General features: G+C 44.8%; 1 protein-coding gene across 13 annotated transcripts in view; it reads left to right on the top strand.

Moving 5' to 3' along the window:
• Positions 1 to 17,903, top strand: part of PPP6R3 (protein phosphatase 6 regulatory subunit 3) — a 177,534-nt gene that overhangs the window by 90,877 nt on the left and 68,754 nt on the right. For all 13 annotated transcript variants that reach the window (XM_053261811.1, XM_053261821.1, XM_053261801.1 and 10 more), the window contains 6 exons: positions 8,457 to 8,570; positions 10,067 to 10,196; positions 12,846 to 12,998; positions 14,757 to 14,906; positions 16,302 to 16,366; positions 17,433 to 17,548. In XM_053261811.1, the coding sequence (XP_053117786.1) occupies positions 8,457 to 8,570; positions 10,067 to 10,196; positions 12,846 to 12,998; positions 14,757 to 14,906; positions 16,302 to 16,366; positions 17,433 to 17,548 (728 nt within the window). The remainder of the gene's footprint in view (positions 1 to 8,456; positions 8,571 to 10,066; positions 10,197 to 12,845; positions 12,999 to 14,756; positions 14,907 to 16,301; positions 16,367 to 17,432; positions 17,549 to 17,903) is intronic.

Consider the following 17,903-nt stretch of genomic DNA (forward strand, 5'->3'; position numbering starts at 1 on the left):
AGAGCAGTGCTGGATTTGAAATTCCTGAACAGGTTAATCAAGAGAATCAGGATGGAGTCTCTATGCTCCATAATGGAAGCTCTCCACTGTTCCGATTTTCTGGCCTCGATAGTCCTGAAAGAGGCATCCCTGCATGTGCCTATTCACCCAAACAGACAGCTCCTCTGCTTCATGTACAGTCGGATACACTGCTCTACCCTTCTGACCTCTCTTCATCATCGAGGGTCTATACCAGTATACTCACTCCCCTCATTGCACACCTGCATCTAAGAGGAGTTCAGATCTTCTCCTACTTGGACAATCTCTTGATCCAATTGTCAACGTTACAGTCAGTAGTGAAGGACCTCCAGGATACCATACAGACCTTGAGGGACTGTGGATTCCTAACAAACGCAGAAAAGAGCCAGCTGACACCAGCTGCAACACTTGGGAGTGCCAGTTGACACTACTCAGGGCTGCTGCTTCCTGTCGCTGGACAGACTGCTAACTTTAACATTGGAAGTCAGAGAGGCACTTGCCACTCGATCAGTTACACTTCTGTCTCTGGCAAGAATTCTCAGCGTAATGGTAGCAGCACTGGACTCGGTACCATGGGCCAGACTCCACCTCCGACCCCTTCAATGGTTCTTCCTGCCACAACAACAAGTGCAATTCCCCCATCTGCTTGAACCCCTCTCTCTGCATGTCTCTGCAGTGGTGACTCTTGCCACAAAACATTGATTGAGGGAAGCCCTTTTGGGCACCCCCCCCCCCCGAGTCACGGTCACGATGGATGCCAGCAGCGGGATGGGGATCGCACTGCCTACAGTTAGACTCAGAACAAGTGGACAGGCCAGGAATGGAGACACAGCATAAACTCGCTGGAGCTCAGAGCCACCAGGCTTGCCCTACTAGCCTTCCAACAACACCTGTACAACCGCCATGTCCTAATAAGGACAGACAATACTACAGCAAAGGCACATAAGCAGGCAGGTAGGCACCAGGTCCAAATCACTGCACACAGAGGCGATACTCCTCTTGGACTGGACTGGACGGAACTCCACCTAGCCTCCATCGCAGCCCACCATGTAAAAGGAGACCTCAACTCCCTGGCAGACTGGTTGAGCAGAGAGGACCTCCTGCTAGGGAAATGGAAATTGAACCAGATCACGTTCAGGCAGATCGCTCAGCGGTGGAGCATGCCAGTGGTGGAACTCTTTGCCCCTCCACACAATGCTCAACTACCCAACTTCATATCCAGTTTCTATTGCAGGGAAGCGATTGCCACAGTGTGCTGTATGCTCCCCCCCACTCCCACTCTCCGTTTCTCTCCAGAGTTCTAAGAATCTGCTCCTTCAGAACACAAGTGATCCTCGTGGCCCCATTCTGGCCCATGAGACCTTGGTTTGCAGAATTAATGCACCTGACAACAGCAGATCCATGGATGCTCCCCATTACGCTTGGCCTCCTGACCCAAGATCCAGTGCAACATCCAAGCCTGGCTGGTTACAGCTAGCCACTTGGCGACTGAGCAGCGACTATTAAGGCAGCACGGTTATTTACCAAAGCGCTTAGACACAATGATGGCATGCAGGAGGGCCTCCACCAATTGGATTTACCAGACTTCCTCCGCTGGTTTGCCCGCCACTCTATAACCAGGGAGAGGCATCCATTCAGCACCACCTTCACTTCCTACAAGATTGACTGGATAAGGGTTTAAGGCCAAATACACTAAAATGTCAAGCAGCCTCATTGATAGGAATAATTTCTGGCCTTTCTCATAAATCTGCACTGGTCCATCCTCAAACGTTTTCTTCAGGGTGCTACCTTGTTATTTCCTCCTACAGTTCGTTTTCCCTCTTGGGACCTACATACCATTCTCAAGGCCCTGCAGGTGCATCCATTTGAACCCATTCGCTCCATTCCATTATGCATCCTTTCATTCAAAGTAGCGTTCCTTATAGCCGTCACCTCAGCCCGATGGATCTCAAAGCTCCAAGCCCTGTTAGTTCACACATCTTTCTGCATTTTCTCCCAGGAGACAGTTTGGCTTATTCCTGATCCATTCTTCAGACTTAAAGTCTCATCAGCCTTCCACAACTCTCAGGACATCGTCCTACCATCCTTCTGCCCGCGTCCCACACACCCAAATGAGAAAGCATGGTGCATGCTCGACATTTGCAGGTGTCTCAAGAAGTACATAAAGAGACCAGCTTCCTTCAGGACAACAGACACCCACTTTGTATCTTTTTCTTCCCGGATCTATGAGCAAGGCAGTTTCTCCAACCACAATAGCCAGGTGGATCAGAGCCTGCATCACACTGGCCTATGATTCGCAACACCTCCGGCCTCCATTGCACATCCTGGCTCACTCCGCCCGGGCAGTGGCCGCTTCAGCAGCATTCTCAACAATGGCTCCTGTACACGAGAGCAGCAAGGCAGCCACTTGGAAGAATCCATCCATCTTCACCAGCATTACAAGCCAGACACATACGCCTCAGCCCAGGCTGCCTTTGGAAGGTGCATTCTGCAGCAGGTGCTTCCCCGGGAGAAGTGGGCGGCTCTCCTGCCTGGAGACATTTTTAGGCTGTGGTAAGCCCCACATAGACACGTCCTTGACCTCAGCAGCTGAGAACGGAGCATTGGTCACTTACTGTGAAGGCTTCTTCTGGCTGCTTCAGTCAATGATGTCTTGGCCTACCCGGTCAAGTGCCTCCACCTACTCCTGGACCATAGTAATCTCAGGCCGTAGTTCTCAGGTTCTGCTAAGGCTCACTGTGAACCCTCAAGGATGGCATCCCTCAAAGGATCATGAAGCCTATGAGAAGATAGGGGACCCCATTTCCTTTACTTCATTACTGTATATGTCCTTTCCCTTCTCTTCCCTCATTGTATATAGTTTCAGCTGGCCTTATGCCTTGAGGCATGGAAGAACTGGGGTCGGGTCAACTTCCCCAGTCTATATAGACACTCTTCTAGCTAATTAGCATAGTCCTGCCCTGGAGCACATGGGGGAGGATAATCCACGTGGAGACATCCTTGACTCCAGCAGCTAGAAGAAGCCTTCATGGTAAGTGACCATTGCTCTGATCTCCCAGTTATGAAGTTTTTTTCAGTTTCATGTATCAGTTGACTGGCTTATGAGTTCATGGTACTGTTTTTTATGGTCTCTGTACTTTCTTGTCATCCCTTGTAATGAAGGGAGAGCATAAATCAGAGCTTCATTTGGATGAACCTTTCTAGAGCTTAGCCCCAATAAATTTGTGATGAGCCCTGCCTCCATGAAGTCATAGCACCTATCTAAGTGGATGTGACCCATACTCCTTCTCTCAGGTTTGTTGTTGATGGGCACAGCTGTAACATCAAACATCCTCTTAGTTAGCTTATTCCTTCTAAGCACGTTTGGCCTCAAATGCCCTTTTCCCTTCACTAGTCTTGAGGAAGGCAATTGAAGGATATTTCTTCCACAACAAATATTGGTACTGTGATGTGCATGCTTGATAGTTAATGATTCAGAGCTGAAAGATGGCAGAAGAATACATCTGTCCAGCAGAATCCAGTTTTTAATCTTCCCTGTGAGGTGTGGTAGAAATAAGTTTTTGCTTGTTGCAGGATAGTGCTGTTTTGACCATAACCAAATTGAAGATGCAAAATGAGCCCCTGGTGGCGCAGTGGTAAAACTGCTGCCCTGTAAGCAGAAGGTTACAAGTTCGATCCTGACCAGGGGCTCAAGGTTGACTCAGCCTTCCATCCTTCCGAGGTCGGTAAAATGAGTACCCAGAATGTTGGGGGCAATATACTAAATCATTGTAAACCGCTTAGAGAGCTCTGGCTATAGAGCGGTATATAAATGTAAGTGCTATTGCTATTGCTATTGCTAAAGGAGGAAGGCACAGTCTTGTCTGGACTTGATACAGGTGTTTGAGACAGTGGAACTGGAGAGACAGAAGAGGACTGTTTCCTCCCCCTTTGCAATGACACAAGGTTCCAAATACATCATGGTGTGCTCATTTTGTCTTGTCATCTCTCCCTGAAGTACATCCTAGGGGTGTGCAATTTGGATTTTCGGTGATTCGGTTCGGGACCCGAACCGAATCACCCCTGTTCTGTTTTGTGCCCGAATATGGGCCACCCGAATCACCCTTGATTCGGTTCGGATTCGGATTTAACCCAAATCTGAATCGATTCAGAGGGGAAAAAAGGGCCCAGGGGCAAAATTTTGGGGTGGGGTGGTAGTGCCCAATGGGTGGAAGCTACCACCCCAATTTCAGGGGGATTGGGCAAAGGGCTGATTTTTGGGGAATATTTGAAGTTTTAGTGACTTTGGGGCAGTTTGGGGGCATAGCATGGGATCTGGGCAAAAAGAGTGGGGTGGGGTGGTAGTGCCTAATGGGTGCAGACTACCACCCCAATTTAAGGGGGATTGGGCAAAGGGGTGATTTTGGGGGAATTTTTGAAGTTTTGTTGTCTTTGGGGCAGATTGGGGGCAGAAAGTGGATCTGCCCCAAAAGAGTGGGGTGGGCTGGTAGATAGTGCCTAATGGGTGGAGGCTACCACCCGTCCCCAATTTCAGAGTGATTGGCCAGAGGGCTGGATTTTGTTGATTTTCTAAGGTTTTTCTTCATAAAGTGCAGTGTGGTAGATTGATTTATTCAATATTCATAGTAAGTGAGAGTGTGAAAAAAGTGAAAGTGGGGTCATGAGAGTTCTTTACTTGAAAAAAAATCTCATTTGCTATCATTGAATGAGAATTCACACCTCAGAAGTTTTTCTGAAGGGATGTTATTCCCTTATTTTCTGAGGTGTGAATTCTCATTCAATGATAGCAAATGAGATTTTTTTCAATTAAAGAACTCTCATGACCCCACTTTCACTTTTTCACACTTGCATTTACTATGAATATGATGAATGAATCAATCTACCACAAAGCACTTTATGAAGAAAAACCTCAGAAAATCAACAAAATCCAGCCCTCTGGCCAATCGCTCTGAAATTGGGGACGGGTGGTAGCCTCCACCCATTAGGCACTATCTACCAGCCCACCCCACTCTTTTGGGGCAGATCCACTTTCTGCCCCCAATCTGCCCCAAAGACACCAAAACTTCAAAATTCCCCAAAAATCACCCCTTTGTCCAATCCCCCTTAAATTGGGGTGGTAGCCTCCACCCATTAGGAACTACCACCCCACCCCACTCTTCTGCCCCAGGCCCCACTTTCTGCCCCAATCTGCCCAAAACTGCCCCAAAGACACGAAAACTTCAGAAATTCCCCCAAAATCACCCCTTTGCCCAATCCCCCTGAAATTGGGCTGGTAGCCTGCAACCATTAGGCACTACCACTCCACCCCACTCTTTTTGCCCAGATCCCATTCTATGCCCCCGAACTGCCCCAAAGTCACTAAAACTTCAAAAAATCCCCCAAAATTAGCCATGAGCCGAATCACCCGAATTTTTCAGCCCCGAAATTTGGGTGATTTGGCTCGGCCCCGAAAAATATCGGGGGACATCGGGGGTGATTTGGTTCGGCCCCGAATCACCCGAAATTAATTTTTTGCACATCCCTAGTACATCCTCTCTCCAGGCTCACCTGGCAGCTAACTCTTTGTTCCATTATCCTCTGGCTCCCTCTTATTCTCCCCTATGGTAAAATGCTTTTTCAAGGTATTATCTGATTTCTTTCCACTGGTCCCTTCTTCTCACCAGACTGATGTTGGAACTTTTTAGACTCTTGGCTTCTTGCAATATCTTCCTTCTTAACGGTTAGAGTTTTTACTCCTTGCATTTGTATCCCTATGCCATTTGGGAGCACTCTGCTCTGATTCGAACTTTTTGGTTTTCCATAAGAATAAAGTGGTCCATTCTGGTATCTCTTTCTTGACTAGTTGTTTCTACCTTTCACATTCAACAAGACATCAGTCTACCTGTTTTCTTCCTGATGCTGACCACTGATGGGGAGTTGGCCCTACCTTCCCTTGATGTCTTGATCCTACCCTTTTATATCCATCAGAAGGTATTGTTTTGATAATTTCCTGTCTTCTGCAACAGTGGCTCATGCAGGGGACTCAAGCATCTTCACAGCTTTTTTCCAGATGGATTTTGGTAACAGTTGACCTGACTTACCAAGTTCCTTGATGCTTGGTATCGTTGTTGATCTGGGCACACTCCACTCAGGCTGTAGCTGCATCCTAAATCATAGCTGCATGCATCCTAAATCATGCATCCTAAATCATAGCTGCATTTGCCAGTGGTGTACTATGGGAAACACCTATATCGGGTATCAGCGATATAGGAAGATACTGAAAGGCATCATCTCATATTGCATGGGAGGAGGCAATGGTAAATCTCTCCTGTATTCTACCAGGTGAGGTAGCTTAGTTGTTCTCCATAGATGTGAATGCATAGAAACCATAAAGAAAGATTTTTCTTGTAACTGATGATGTTCAAGAAGTTGTCTATTTGCACAACCCTCATTCCTCCCTGCTTTTGTAGTAGTAGTAGTAGTAGAAGAAGAAATTTTATTTTGGTACATGACCAGGGGGGAAAAGCAGCAGCAATAGTATATATCTAATATAACTTGAAATTTACGTAAACTAAAACTAACATGAAATAAAACAATATCCACTAGTCCATAATAACCAACAGAATTAGGAAAAAACCAACTAATCAGTGATATCCAACTTGTCTAATCTTAAAAACTGCAACACAAATTTTCACAAACTTTAGTATAAATTTCCAAATTTAGACTGGAAAGTAGCATAAGATTTAAATCATCCAGGATGATCTATAGCCATTTATAAGGCTATAAATGGAGTGATAAGGAACCCTCGTAATTATTTCTAGGGACACTTCAAAAGAACACTAACGACCCCGCACAGAGCATCTGTGTGCTCTTTGGGGCTGGTGGTTACTTCTCCCCTGCCTTCTGCCCCAGTTTCTGCTTTCGGGCCCAGCCTCCTCTCCTCCCCACTGCCACTTCTGACCCCCCGCCACTTTCTTTCCCCACTCCTGGGCCTTGCCTCTGCGGCCGGGCCCGCCACCTCTGGCCTCCATGGCTGGGCCGCGGTGGCGGCAACCAATCCTCCTGGGTGTGCCTCAGCCGATCAGGTGTGTCCGATACCCAGCCAATCAGCTCCGCTCTGGGGCGCACAGTCCAAGGCACACCCAGGAAAATTAATATAATAGATACTCAGTAATTTCAATAGCACTAGAACCACAAGGGCATATTCTTTCATGAAATGGAGTTTTCTTTATCTCCCAAGTAATACCCCTGTAGGCAAAGCATTACACCTCGCTAAGATATAGGTTCTTCTATGACTAGTGTGCCGTCAAGTTGGTGTCAACTCCTGGCGACCACAGAGCCCTGTGGTTGTCTTTGGTAGAATACAGGAGGGGTTTACCATTGCCATCTCCCATGCAGTATGAGATGATGCCTTTCAGCATCTTCCTATATTTCTGCTGCCCAATATAGGTGCTTCCTATAGTCCGGGAAACTTACCAGTGGGGATTTGAACCAACAACCTCATGCTTGTTAGGCAAGTCATTTCCCACTGTGCCATTAGTCTCTATGACTAGGAGTGACTACGACTAGGAATTATAAAAATATGCATTGCAGCAAATTTTCTTCTTCTTCATCCTGCTGTGGTGTTCTGTTTGAATTGAGGGAGGAAACATGAGCCCAGCCTAGACATGCACTGTTGCTCCATGGAAACAGGACTTATGCTCAGATTCTTGGGACTAAGCTCTAGGGATGTGCACGGAACCGCGGAGCTGCAATCTGGCACTGGGGTGGGGGTCTCTTTAAGGGCAGGGGGAGGGTGTACCTACCCCTCCCTCCGCTTGTCCCCTGCTGGCACGCGTCCGTTTAGCAAGCATTTGGGGTGGCAGGATACCTCCCTGCCGCCCCTTCCCCCTCTGGCAGCAAAAGGCTTCAGGAAGCCTTTTGCGCGTGTGCACATCGCCGTGATGTGCGCATGCGCAAAAGGCTTCCTGAAGCCTTTTGCTGCCAGCGGGGGAAGGGGCGGCAGGGAGGTATCCTCCCGCCCCAAATGCTTGCTAAACGGACGCGCACCGGTGGGGGACAAGCAGAGGGAGGGGTAGGTACACCCTCCCCCTGCCCTTAAAGGGGCCCCCACCCCAGCGCCTGAACCGCCGGACTGGTCTGGAAGCTTACAGAATGGCCTCCGGACTGATCCGAGCACATCACTACTAAGCTCCAGAAGGTTCTGAATGAAGTTCTGCAGGGGCACAATTCCTGAAAGTGTGACTGCATAAATGATGTCAGTTACATTAGTAAACTCAGTTGTCAGTTACATTAGTAAACTCATTCTTGTCAAGTTTCTCCTTGCAGCTGTAAGGCTAGAGACTTTGTCTTAGCTGATATTCAAAAATGTTTTTTTGTATTGTTTATAAGCCAAGGAGAGGTAACTACAGGCCACATGTACCTCCTCTGCAAAATGTAACTACATATTCTCTTTTTAGGAAAGAAATCATAGAACAGCTACTATCTAATATCTTTCATAAAGAGAAAAATGAATCTGCGATAGTCAGTGCAATTCAGATACTGCTGACTTTACTGGAAACAAGACGGCCAACGTAAGATTGTCTTTTTTTGCTATTCCAATAAGCACTTTTTCAAATCGCTTGGATTTTAGATATCAAGAGGGTGTTAAACAAATACAGTATTTCAAAGCATGTATCAATACACATAACAGGCCTTGAGGTATCCATCCTGGCTTTGATTCAGCTGTGGAACGAGTAACTTTTCAGTGTTCATAAGATACTGTAGCTGTTGCTGATGTCTACTTTTGTGTTTCCTTTTAGATTGTGAGCACTTTGGGGATAGGGAACCATCTTTTTAAACTGCTTTGAAAACTTGTTTTTGTTGAAAAGCAATACATGGAAACCTCGTGTTCCATGGATTCATGTATCCGCAGTTGGGTAAAAGGCACTCGACCTTGGCATATGCAGGGTGGGGAACATGTTGACCTCACATATCCATGGGTCGGAGATGGCCAGGAATGACCCCAGAGGTCATTTCCAGCCACCATTTTGTTTCTTGGAGCCAAAAAATGGCTCCTTAAAAAATAAAATAAAATAAAATAAAAATAAAACGATTTTTTGGGCATTCGGGGGGCACAGCATGACTCAGGGGGAGCAGCCAAGCATGGTAAGGAATCTCCCCCTGTTTCCCCCACATCCCACCCCCCAAATTTGCCCCCAAATTGGCATTTTTTCACATTTTCTCAGCAACCAGGAGCCTAACCCCCAATTCCCTATTGAAACAATGTCTCGATATTTACGGTTCCATATCTATGGTACATTTGTGGAATGGAACCCTCGTGAATATAAAGATGCTCCTGTATATAAATATGGTAGTGGTAGTCATGGCTTATTATTTATTATTTGTTCGATTATGGTAGCAGTAAGCATCATATTGAATATAGTAGCCATGAACAGCATCTGGGAATAAGGTTTCATTATTGGTGTCATTTAAATCCATTCTAGTCACTGTTACGCAAAATATTGGATCTCACCTTGTACACATATATTTAGTTGTCCTTCCAATACATGTTCTTGAGACAATACTCCGTGCCCAGACTTTCCAGGTGATGCTCCTGAAAGAGGTCAGGAATAAATGTATTGCTTCAAAAGATAAGATTCTATGTCCTGATGAGGTCCTCACGTCCTTTAGCAGTCTTTAGTGAAGCTTCCTTGTGATCTTCCATCAAAACCTCTAACTTGATTTGACTGAAATGTATATTATGGCCTTTGTGGTTTTTAGCTATTTTAATTTGAACTTTTATATATTTTAAGTTATTTTGTTTTAATGTTGTAAATCTCCTAGAGACTTGGTTAGTGGGCGGTATACAAATATGCTAGTTAAATCAATAAATAGAAAAGCTAAAGCTAAACAGTAGTTCATTATGGAGAGAGAGAAACAGAGGTGTGGTGCCTTTAGAAGAAAGGTGAATTAAATCTGATAATTCAATAAGCAGATGTTTTTAGCTGTTAACTCTAACCCTTTTCTTGTTATGTGACCTTGCTTGGTGTGTTAATGGGCAAATATTTTATTTTGTGTGCCTATTTAGATTTGAAGGTCACATAGAAATTTGCCCCCCAGGTATGAGCCATTCAGCCTATTCAGTCAACAAGAGTGTGTTGGAAGCCATAAAAGCACGACTGGCTTCCTTTCATGAACTGCTTCTGGAGCCCCCCAAAGTGAGTAAAACATGTAGAATGAAATTATTCTGTTCTGTGCCATTGAGAACCCACAGCCATGTTTGATGAATTGGGTACTGCACACTTGGCCCTTTGTCTTTAGTGATGATGTATAAAGTATATTGCTGGATCCACTGGCCTAATCCTGATTCAGAATGTAGATGGCTGATTAAAAAAAAAATAAAAATCAAAAAGGCTACATCAGTGGATTACAAGAAGGAAGATATCAGACAAGCATAACCAGTCTTCTGTGATACAGTTTGCTCATAGTTGACTTTGTGGTCATGTCCTCTTCTCCTCTCTTGACCTTACATACATTGTGTTACAGGAGTTCATACAAGGCTGGAAGACACCCAGCGAATGTGGAGAAATAAACCTAAAACTGCAATCTTTTTAAATATAGAGTAGTCAGGCTGCTGCGTAGAAACTTGACCTCTATCCATAACCTTGTCTGCTTTTAAAAGGAGATCCTTAGGTACATCTAAGCATTCTGTTCAGTGGCTTTAACTATGACAATGTTTTGGAAGGAACAGAAAATTCCAAACACTTGCACTTTCTCTGTGGGTGAAGAAGAATATCACTTGTGGGTTACCTTCTATGGGTTAATTCGCAAGGCAGGACTAAAGCTAAATAACTAGAACTTTGAGATTTCTCCCAGTTTCCAGTCCTGCCTGCTCTTAGATAGGTACTCACTTGGAGAGTCTCCACTTCTGGCCTTCACTGGCCAAATGAAAAGCAAAAGAAAAACTGGCTTTTTAGGCCTTCTCAAAAGGTCTAGGAACATAGGAAGCTGCCATATACTGAGTCAGGCCGTTGGTCTATCTAGCTCAGTATTGTCTACACAGACTGGTAGCAGCTTCTCCAAGGTTGCAGGCAGGAATCTCTCTCAGCCCTATCTTGGGGAAGCCAGGGAGGGAACGTGAAACCTTCCACTCTTCCCAGAGTGGCTCCATCACCTGAGGGGGAATATCTTACAGTGCTCACATGTAGTCTCCCATTCAAATGCAACCAGGGTGGACCTTCCTTCATCTTCTCCTAAAATAGAAGCTTTTTCTAAAATCCTCAGTCCCTTCACTTTCTGAGTTGGGGTGGTAGCCTGCTGGCTCCTCTGTGAAGATTCCTTTTAGGCTCCCATCCATTTTGGTAGCATCACACAAACCTATCTGCTGTTGTGCAGACTTCATCAGATAGAGAGCCAGCGTGGTATAGTGCTTAGAGTGCTGGACTAGGACCGGGGAGACCCGAGTTCAAATCCCCATTCAGCCACAAAACTAGCTGGGTGACTCTGGGCCAGTCACTTCTCTCTCAGCCTAACCTACTTCACAGGGTGTTGTGAAAGAGAAACTCAAGTATATAGTACACCACTCTGGGCTCCTTGGAGGAAGAGCGGGTCATAAATGTAAAAAAAATAAATAATAATAATCAGATCACCCGTCCCAACTGACTGAGCCAGTGTGCCAGAGCCCAGCAGCTGCTCCATTGTGTGACACAAGCCCCTCCCACTTAGAGCATCAGTGGTGGAACTAACGGAAGGGTCTCTTCCCTGTACAAAGCTGATTTCAGATCTGGAGAATGAAGACTGCTTGGGTTCAAGTAACACTGCACGGGGTTGTGGATCTTCCAGCTGCCCATTTCTGACTGGAGATCTTTAGCTAGATGGCAGCTGGGATGCTGCTCAATGGCAATGCAGTAGCAATGAGCTTTGGCGCCAAATGGCTTCTGCTCTTTCTCAAGCTGCCAGAGCCCTCTTCTGTTGCACAGACCCTACAGCAGAGTTACACAACTTTGGGCCTCCAGCTCTTGTTGGACTGCAACTTCCATTAACCCCAACCACAGTGCCCAATAGTCAGGGATGATGGGAGCTGCAGTCCAGCATCTGCAGTTAGCAAGATATCAGTCATGAAGTGGCTTGTGCTTTGCCCAGCCATTCATTGGCAATGGAGCCAACGCCACAGCCACTTAGAGCTGGTATGATATGGCCAGTGTGCCTTTCAAGTGTCCTCTCAACCACCACACCACAGACTCTGCAATTAATAGATACCATTTACTCCCTCCCTCTCTTAATTAGAGATGGTGATTCTCTGCACTGCTGCATTGATAGATCCTGGCTCTGCTGCTTTTCCTTTTTGGTTGCCAGCCTGGATGCATGGATCACTTCACTTTCCAGTCTTTATGGTAGCAGGGCTTCACAGAAGGCAAGAAGTGGGCCCAGTCTCAACCCTTTCTTATCTCCTGTGGCTGGTACGGAGAAAGGGCAAGGTAGCAAAAAATATTTAGGCTGCTTCTTGTCTTCTCCAAATATAACAACCTTGCCCCTCCCAAAGTCCTCCATGCATACCAAGGGGAGAGGGTGGGTTTTCTTCCTCACTGGCTGGCTTTTACTGAAGGTAGTAATAGTACTACTCTTGGGGGAGAGATGTTTGCAACTAGTGAATTGGCCATACAACTTCTAATCTACATACACACCATTTGTTTTCCAGCCTATGAAATCATGGAAGAAAATCTATGTAACTAAAATTGCCCTTCCCTCATTAGTGTTTTGCTAAATGTTGCAGAATTGACAATGTGATTACCATTTTTTGTGCCTTGTTGAAAATTCTTTGGATGCTTGAATCTATTTTGACTTTTCTCACTGGCTCTTTTGTCTAGAAAAGCGTTATGAAGACTACGTGGGGTGTCTTGGATCCACCTGTAGGGAATACTAGATTAAATGTGATTAGGTTAATATCCAGCCTCCTACAGACAAACACAAACAATGTGAACCTGGAACTTATAGAGCTGAATAGCATAGGAGTTATACTGGTAAGAACATGACTTACTTACAAGTTTGCCTTTCCTATACAGTAATAAGACAGCAGGGCTCTTAGCTCATGTGTGGTGGCAGTTCTTAGTTTTGTTCATCATACCATGACATAAGTGAAAGATTGTCATCTACTTGAGTAAAACAATGACATATTACTGCGAAAATTGTGAGAACTAATCTTAATGTAGCCACAAGAGAGCCTTGAAACTACTCATAGCAATAGGGGACGGGTATATTTACTTTGTTGTTGTTGTTGTTCACTGCCCAGAGACTCAGGTTTGAGGCATTATATAACTATGTCAAATAAATATGTTTCTCCTCACCATAGGGCAAACAGCAGGTTTGAGCAGAGTTTGTTCAAGTGTTAAGCCCCACCACCAGCACTGGCTTGAGTGTAATGGCCACTTGAGATGATGCCCCGATGTCACTGGCCATGCCTTGATGTGTTTTGGCCATTTGCGTTTTGTTTCAGGCTCGAAACAGAACGAAAAATCCATTTCATGCAGATCCCTAGTGTGTAGCTTTTTGCTCTGAAAATGGAGCAGACAAAGTGCAAAAACCTGTTGGAAGGCATGGGCAGAACAGGTGAAAGAGAGGAAGCAATTGGGGTGGGGAGTGTGTCTCTCCCCCCCCCCCAGAATCCAGAACTGCTTCCTGCCTTCCTTTCCACTGACACAGACTCCCCCAGACCTGTAGTTTAAACCCCCCACTGTCTTACTTTCTGGGTACCGGGAAGATGGGGATGGGAGGTGGGGCTGGGCCAGGCCACAAGGTGTGGGGGAAGAGAGAAACGGAGGGCAGCAAGGAATAGGGAGAAATGGTAGTAGCAGCAGGCCAGGTGAGGTGAAGGCTGTGGGAGTGGGGAGTGGCACAGGATGCCTGTGCTTGTTACCCCAGGGGTGCACTGCCTGGGGCAATTGCCTTACCTCATGAATGAGCCACCCTGGCCCACCATTGCTGGGAGCAGGCGTAGGGCCACAATTGGGCGAATGTGTTCAGTGAACATGAGCTGCCTGAAAAGAGGGGCTTTGGGGTGCCACCTGAGAGGTTCTATCCCCGCCGAACAACTGATTGCCCTGCTGCATATTTACTGCGCATGCCTGCTGCTGTGTGGCCTACGCAGCAATTGGCTGCTGGATTGGGTGGCAAGGCCTTGGCAGGTGCAGTGAGGGGACTGGGTCCAAGAGCCTGATGAAGCTATTTAGCAAGCAGGCAGTGGTGAGGGGACTTGGTGGAGCTAGTCTGCCTCCTGGGGTGGGTGTATTTTTGCTTGTTGCCCCTAATGCAAAAAAATAAAAAGTTTCCTCCTAACAACACTATATTTGAAAGAGAGACAGCGCATAAATTTTCAGTGGCTGATACGCTGAGGAAAATGGCTCTGAGTAATTCTGTTGAAATTTTGTTATATATTGCCCAACTTGTCCTTTTTAATTTCTTGGGACTGCTCTAAGTAATTTTCCTCCTCATGTCAGCTATTGAAAATAATGAGTAAATTGGCTCTTGGATAATCCCAACTTAGGCTTAGTTATACTTTTGTTGCTTTTACACATCTCATGTGTTGATAGATGCAGTCTAGTATTTTAAATTTTTAGCGGGCTATTTTGAAGTTTCAGTGGTTCAGTAATTAAGAAAACAAGTCGTGTGGTGGTGTTGGCTGTCTTGTTTTCTGTGTTTGCCATTGGTGTGTGTTTTGTGAACATTGCATGTTTAGGCTTTAATAGAGTAACTTTTGACTTCAGTTTCTTTTCACTTTGCAGGATATGTTTTTTAAATATACATGGAATAACTTTTTGCATACTCAAGTAGAAATTTGTATTGCATTGATTCTTGCAACTCCTTTTGAAAGCACAGAAAATGGTACAATTTTGGATCAGGATTCCATTGGAGACAACCTTTTGCTGAAACATGTAAGCATCCTCTTTTTGTAAATTGTAGTTCTTGGGGTGTAGTTATTATTGTTTACACAGTCAGACAGGTGTTATTGACTGGTTTGTTTTATCCAGACATCGAGTCCTTCCCAAGGACCTGGGATGACTGAATTTTATTATCAGTGTCATTGCTGTTATTATTATAGATATTGTCGCAGAATATAGGCTGTTCCTAGTAATGTTGCTTTTTGTGATTGGCTGATGGTGATTTCTGTGGCCCCTATGCTGTTGAGGTGCTCTTCAAGTTGTTTTGGAATTGCTCCTAGGGCGCCAGTTACCACTGGGATTATTTTTGTCGTCTTCTGCCACAGCCTTTCAATTTCAATTTGTAGATCTTTGTATTTTGTTTTTTCTGTTTCTTTTTCTTCTATTCTGCTACCCCCTGGTTTGTTGTTGTTGTTGTACATATTTTTATGCCTCCCAAAACTTATGTCTCAGTAAGTTTTAGTTGGAGGAAGGCTATCCACAGTTGGAATAAAAGCTCTGTTGGTGAATAAAATAAATGTTGTGTCAGTGAGTGGAAACATGAGCAATTTTTTATATGATTGCTCAGAAGGCTTTTGTGCTTAATACTTAATCTGCTCCTTAACAGAAGTCCAGTAGCCATGAGCAGAAGCAATAAGTGTGCTTGCTGATACTCTCCAAGTATAGCTGATGCTTTTAGTTTTGTTTTCGTAGATTAAATAAGTAACAGTTTATACAAAGAAACACACTTTTTAAAAAGGTGTTGGCAGTGAAAGTGTGGTACAGTGGTTAGAGTGTTGGACCGAGGAGACCTGAGTTCTAATCTCCATTCAGCCATAAAACTCAGTGACTCTGGACCAGTCATGTATTTCTTAGCTAACCTACCTCATAGGTAGGTTGTTGTAAGGATAAACATAACCATGTACACCGCTCTGGGCTCCTTGGAGGAAGAGTGGGATATAAATGTTTATACAAAATGGGCTGCAGACCGGTCGGCATGCTCAGTTGGGAGGGAAGAGGGAGTCTCTGTTGCTGCCTCAGCCGCCTCCGCAGCCTTCCCTGAGGCACAGTGGCAGTTTTAAAAAGGTACCAGCGCTGCCTCCATGGCCACTGTTTGGGAGAGAGAAGGAATCCCTGCTGCTGCCGCCTCTGCCACCATCCCGAATGCTGTGACTGCCTCTGGAGCCGTCCCCACTGCACAGCGGCAGTTTTAAAAGGTGTGCTGCCACCACTGACTCGCAGATACGAGAGTTCCTTGTGGGCCGCCCCTCCCCCTTGCATATGCCGAGGTCAGGTTCCTATTCCCCGACAGTGGATATGCGAAACCATGAGTATGGGAACTGCTGTTGACAAGGTTTGCCTGTACTTCTGTTTTTCATGGCAAAAACTGAAGAAATGTTTCTCTTCCAGCTTTTCCTTAAGTGCCATTTAATAGAACGAATACTTGAAGCATGGGAGATGAATGAGAAGAAACAGTGAGTAGTCAAAACCCTTTCTGCTCATGTGCAGTTAATATTCTGTATCACATTTGGGAAATAACATGGGACTTGATTTAATTTAGGAAAAGAAATGTCGAGTAATTGAGAGTTGTTCATAAAGCTCAGCTTTAGTATGCTACTTTTGCCTTGGGACATGTTCATGTAGTGGGGTTATTGAGCAGGAAAGACAAGATTTAATCATCCATGTTTCTCCCCCTGGAGTGTTCTGCTGCCCTTCATACCCCATTCTTTTGACATAAAAGTGGGATTTCTGGGGCAAGCTTACATTGCATTAAAAACAGCTAACATTTATATGTATTTATATAATACATAGTTCTCTTTACATTATGATAATACAAAGTAAAGCATGCATCCAGCAAATGAAAAACAGCAACAGAATGCAAACTAGTATATAGTTGTGCATGCAATAGATATTAGCCTAATTTTACTTCAGTTGATTTGTATCAAAAAAGCAGCTATATATTGGAACTGTGAAATGGCACACAAGTTTTAATGGAGTTTTCAGAATGTGCAGAATAGGCAAAATAGAAGTGTTAAGTGATTCCCCAAGCAGTGTTCCCTCTAAACCGTGTACATGTGCGTGCACTCACACTTTTTTGATGTCTGCTCAGTTAATTTTAGATCCCGCTCAGGTTTAATCAGGAAGGTCCCACTCTGTATGCACAGACTGCCTTGATACTGCCTCCCAGAACAAAATTCTTTCCGCACACAGATGAGAAAAATTAGAGAGAACACTGTCCCCAAGGCGAGTTCTGAAATGTAGTCGCATTTCTGATTTTGATGAAATACGTCAACCCGTCTTTCTTCCTGGATCAAATATTTGTTTTAACAGATCTGCACAATTTTTTAAAATCAAGTTAGGCAGCTGCCTAAGAATGCCTTAATCCATTATACTGAAGATCAACCAAATCGCTCTGTTTCCTTCATTGCCTGAACTACCATCTGTTAATTCCCATCCAAAGAAGTCTATAAATGGAACACCTTAACTATAACATGTTGACAACTGCCTGTTTCAATGATGAACTGTGTTAAACTCTTGCAGGGCTGAAGGAGGAAGGCGATATGGCTATATGGGCCACTTAACAAGAATAGCGAACTGTATTGTGCACAGTACTGATAAAGGGCCAAACAATACACTAGTACAGCAGCTTATTAAAGGTAATTTTTTTTAAAAAAGTAATGCTTGCCTATTGATTATATGTGTGGAGGATTAATCCTGCTGGGAGAGTTGGGCATATTTTAATGACTTTAAAATAGTAATGTAATTTACTCTTCTGATGATTCTGTGACTTGAATTAAAGGTTTTCCTTTAAGTTCTCTAAGTTGCACAACCTCTTCCCACCCTACTCCCCATGCCAAAATGTTTATCTCCAGGTTTCCTCTGAGCTTTAACTGTAGCTTATTGGCTCCAGCTCTGCTTTTGAAATTTGCTCCCACTTCTCTTATAACTCATTAAGAATTGTGTAAACATTGAACACCAGGACATGATAGTTAAAGTCCAGACTTCTCTAAG

Source organism: Hemicordylus capensis, chromosome 1 (genome assembly GCF_027244095.1).
Source record: "Hemicordylus capensis ecotype Gifberg chromosome 1, rHemCap1.1.pri, whole genome shotgun sequence".
Lineage (NCBI taxonomy): Eukaryota > Metazoa > Chordata > Lepidosauria > Squamata > Cordylidae > Hemicordylus > Hemicordylus capensis.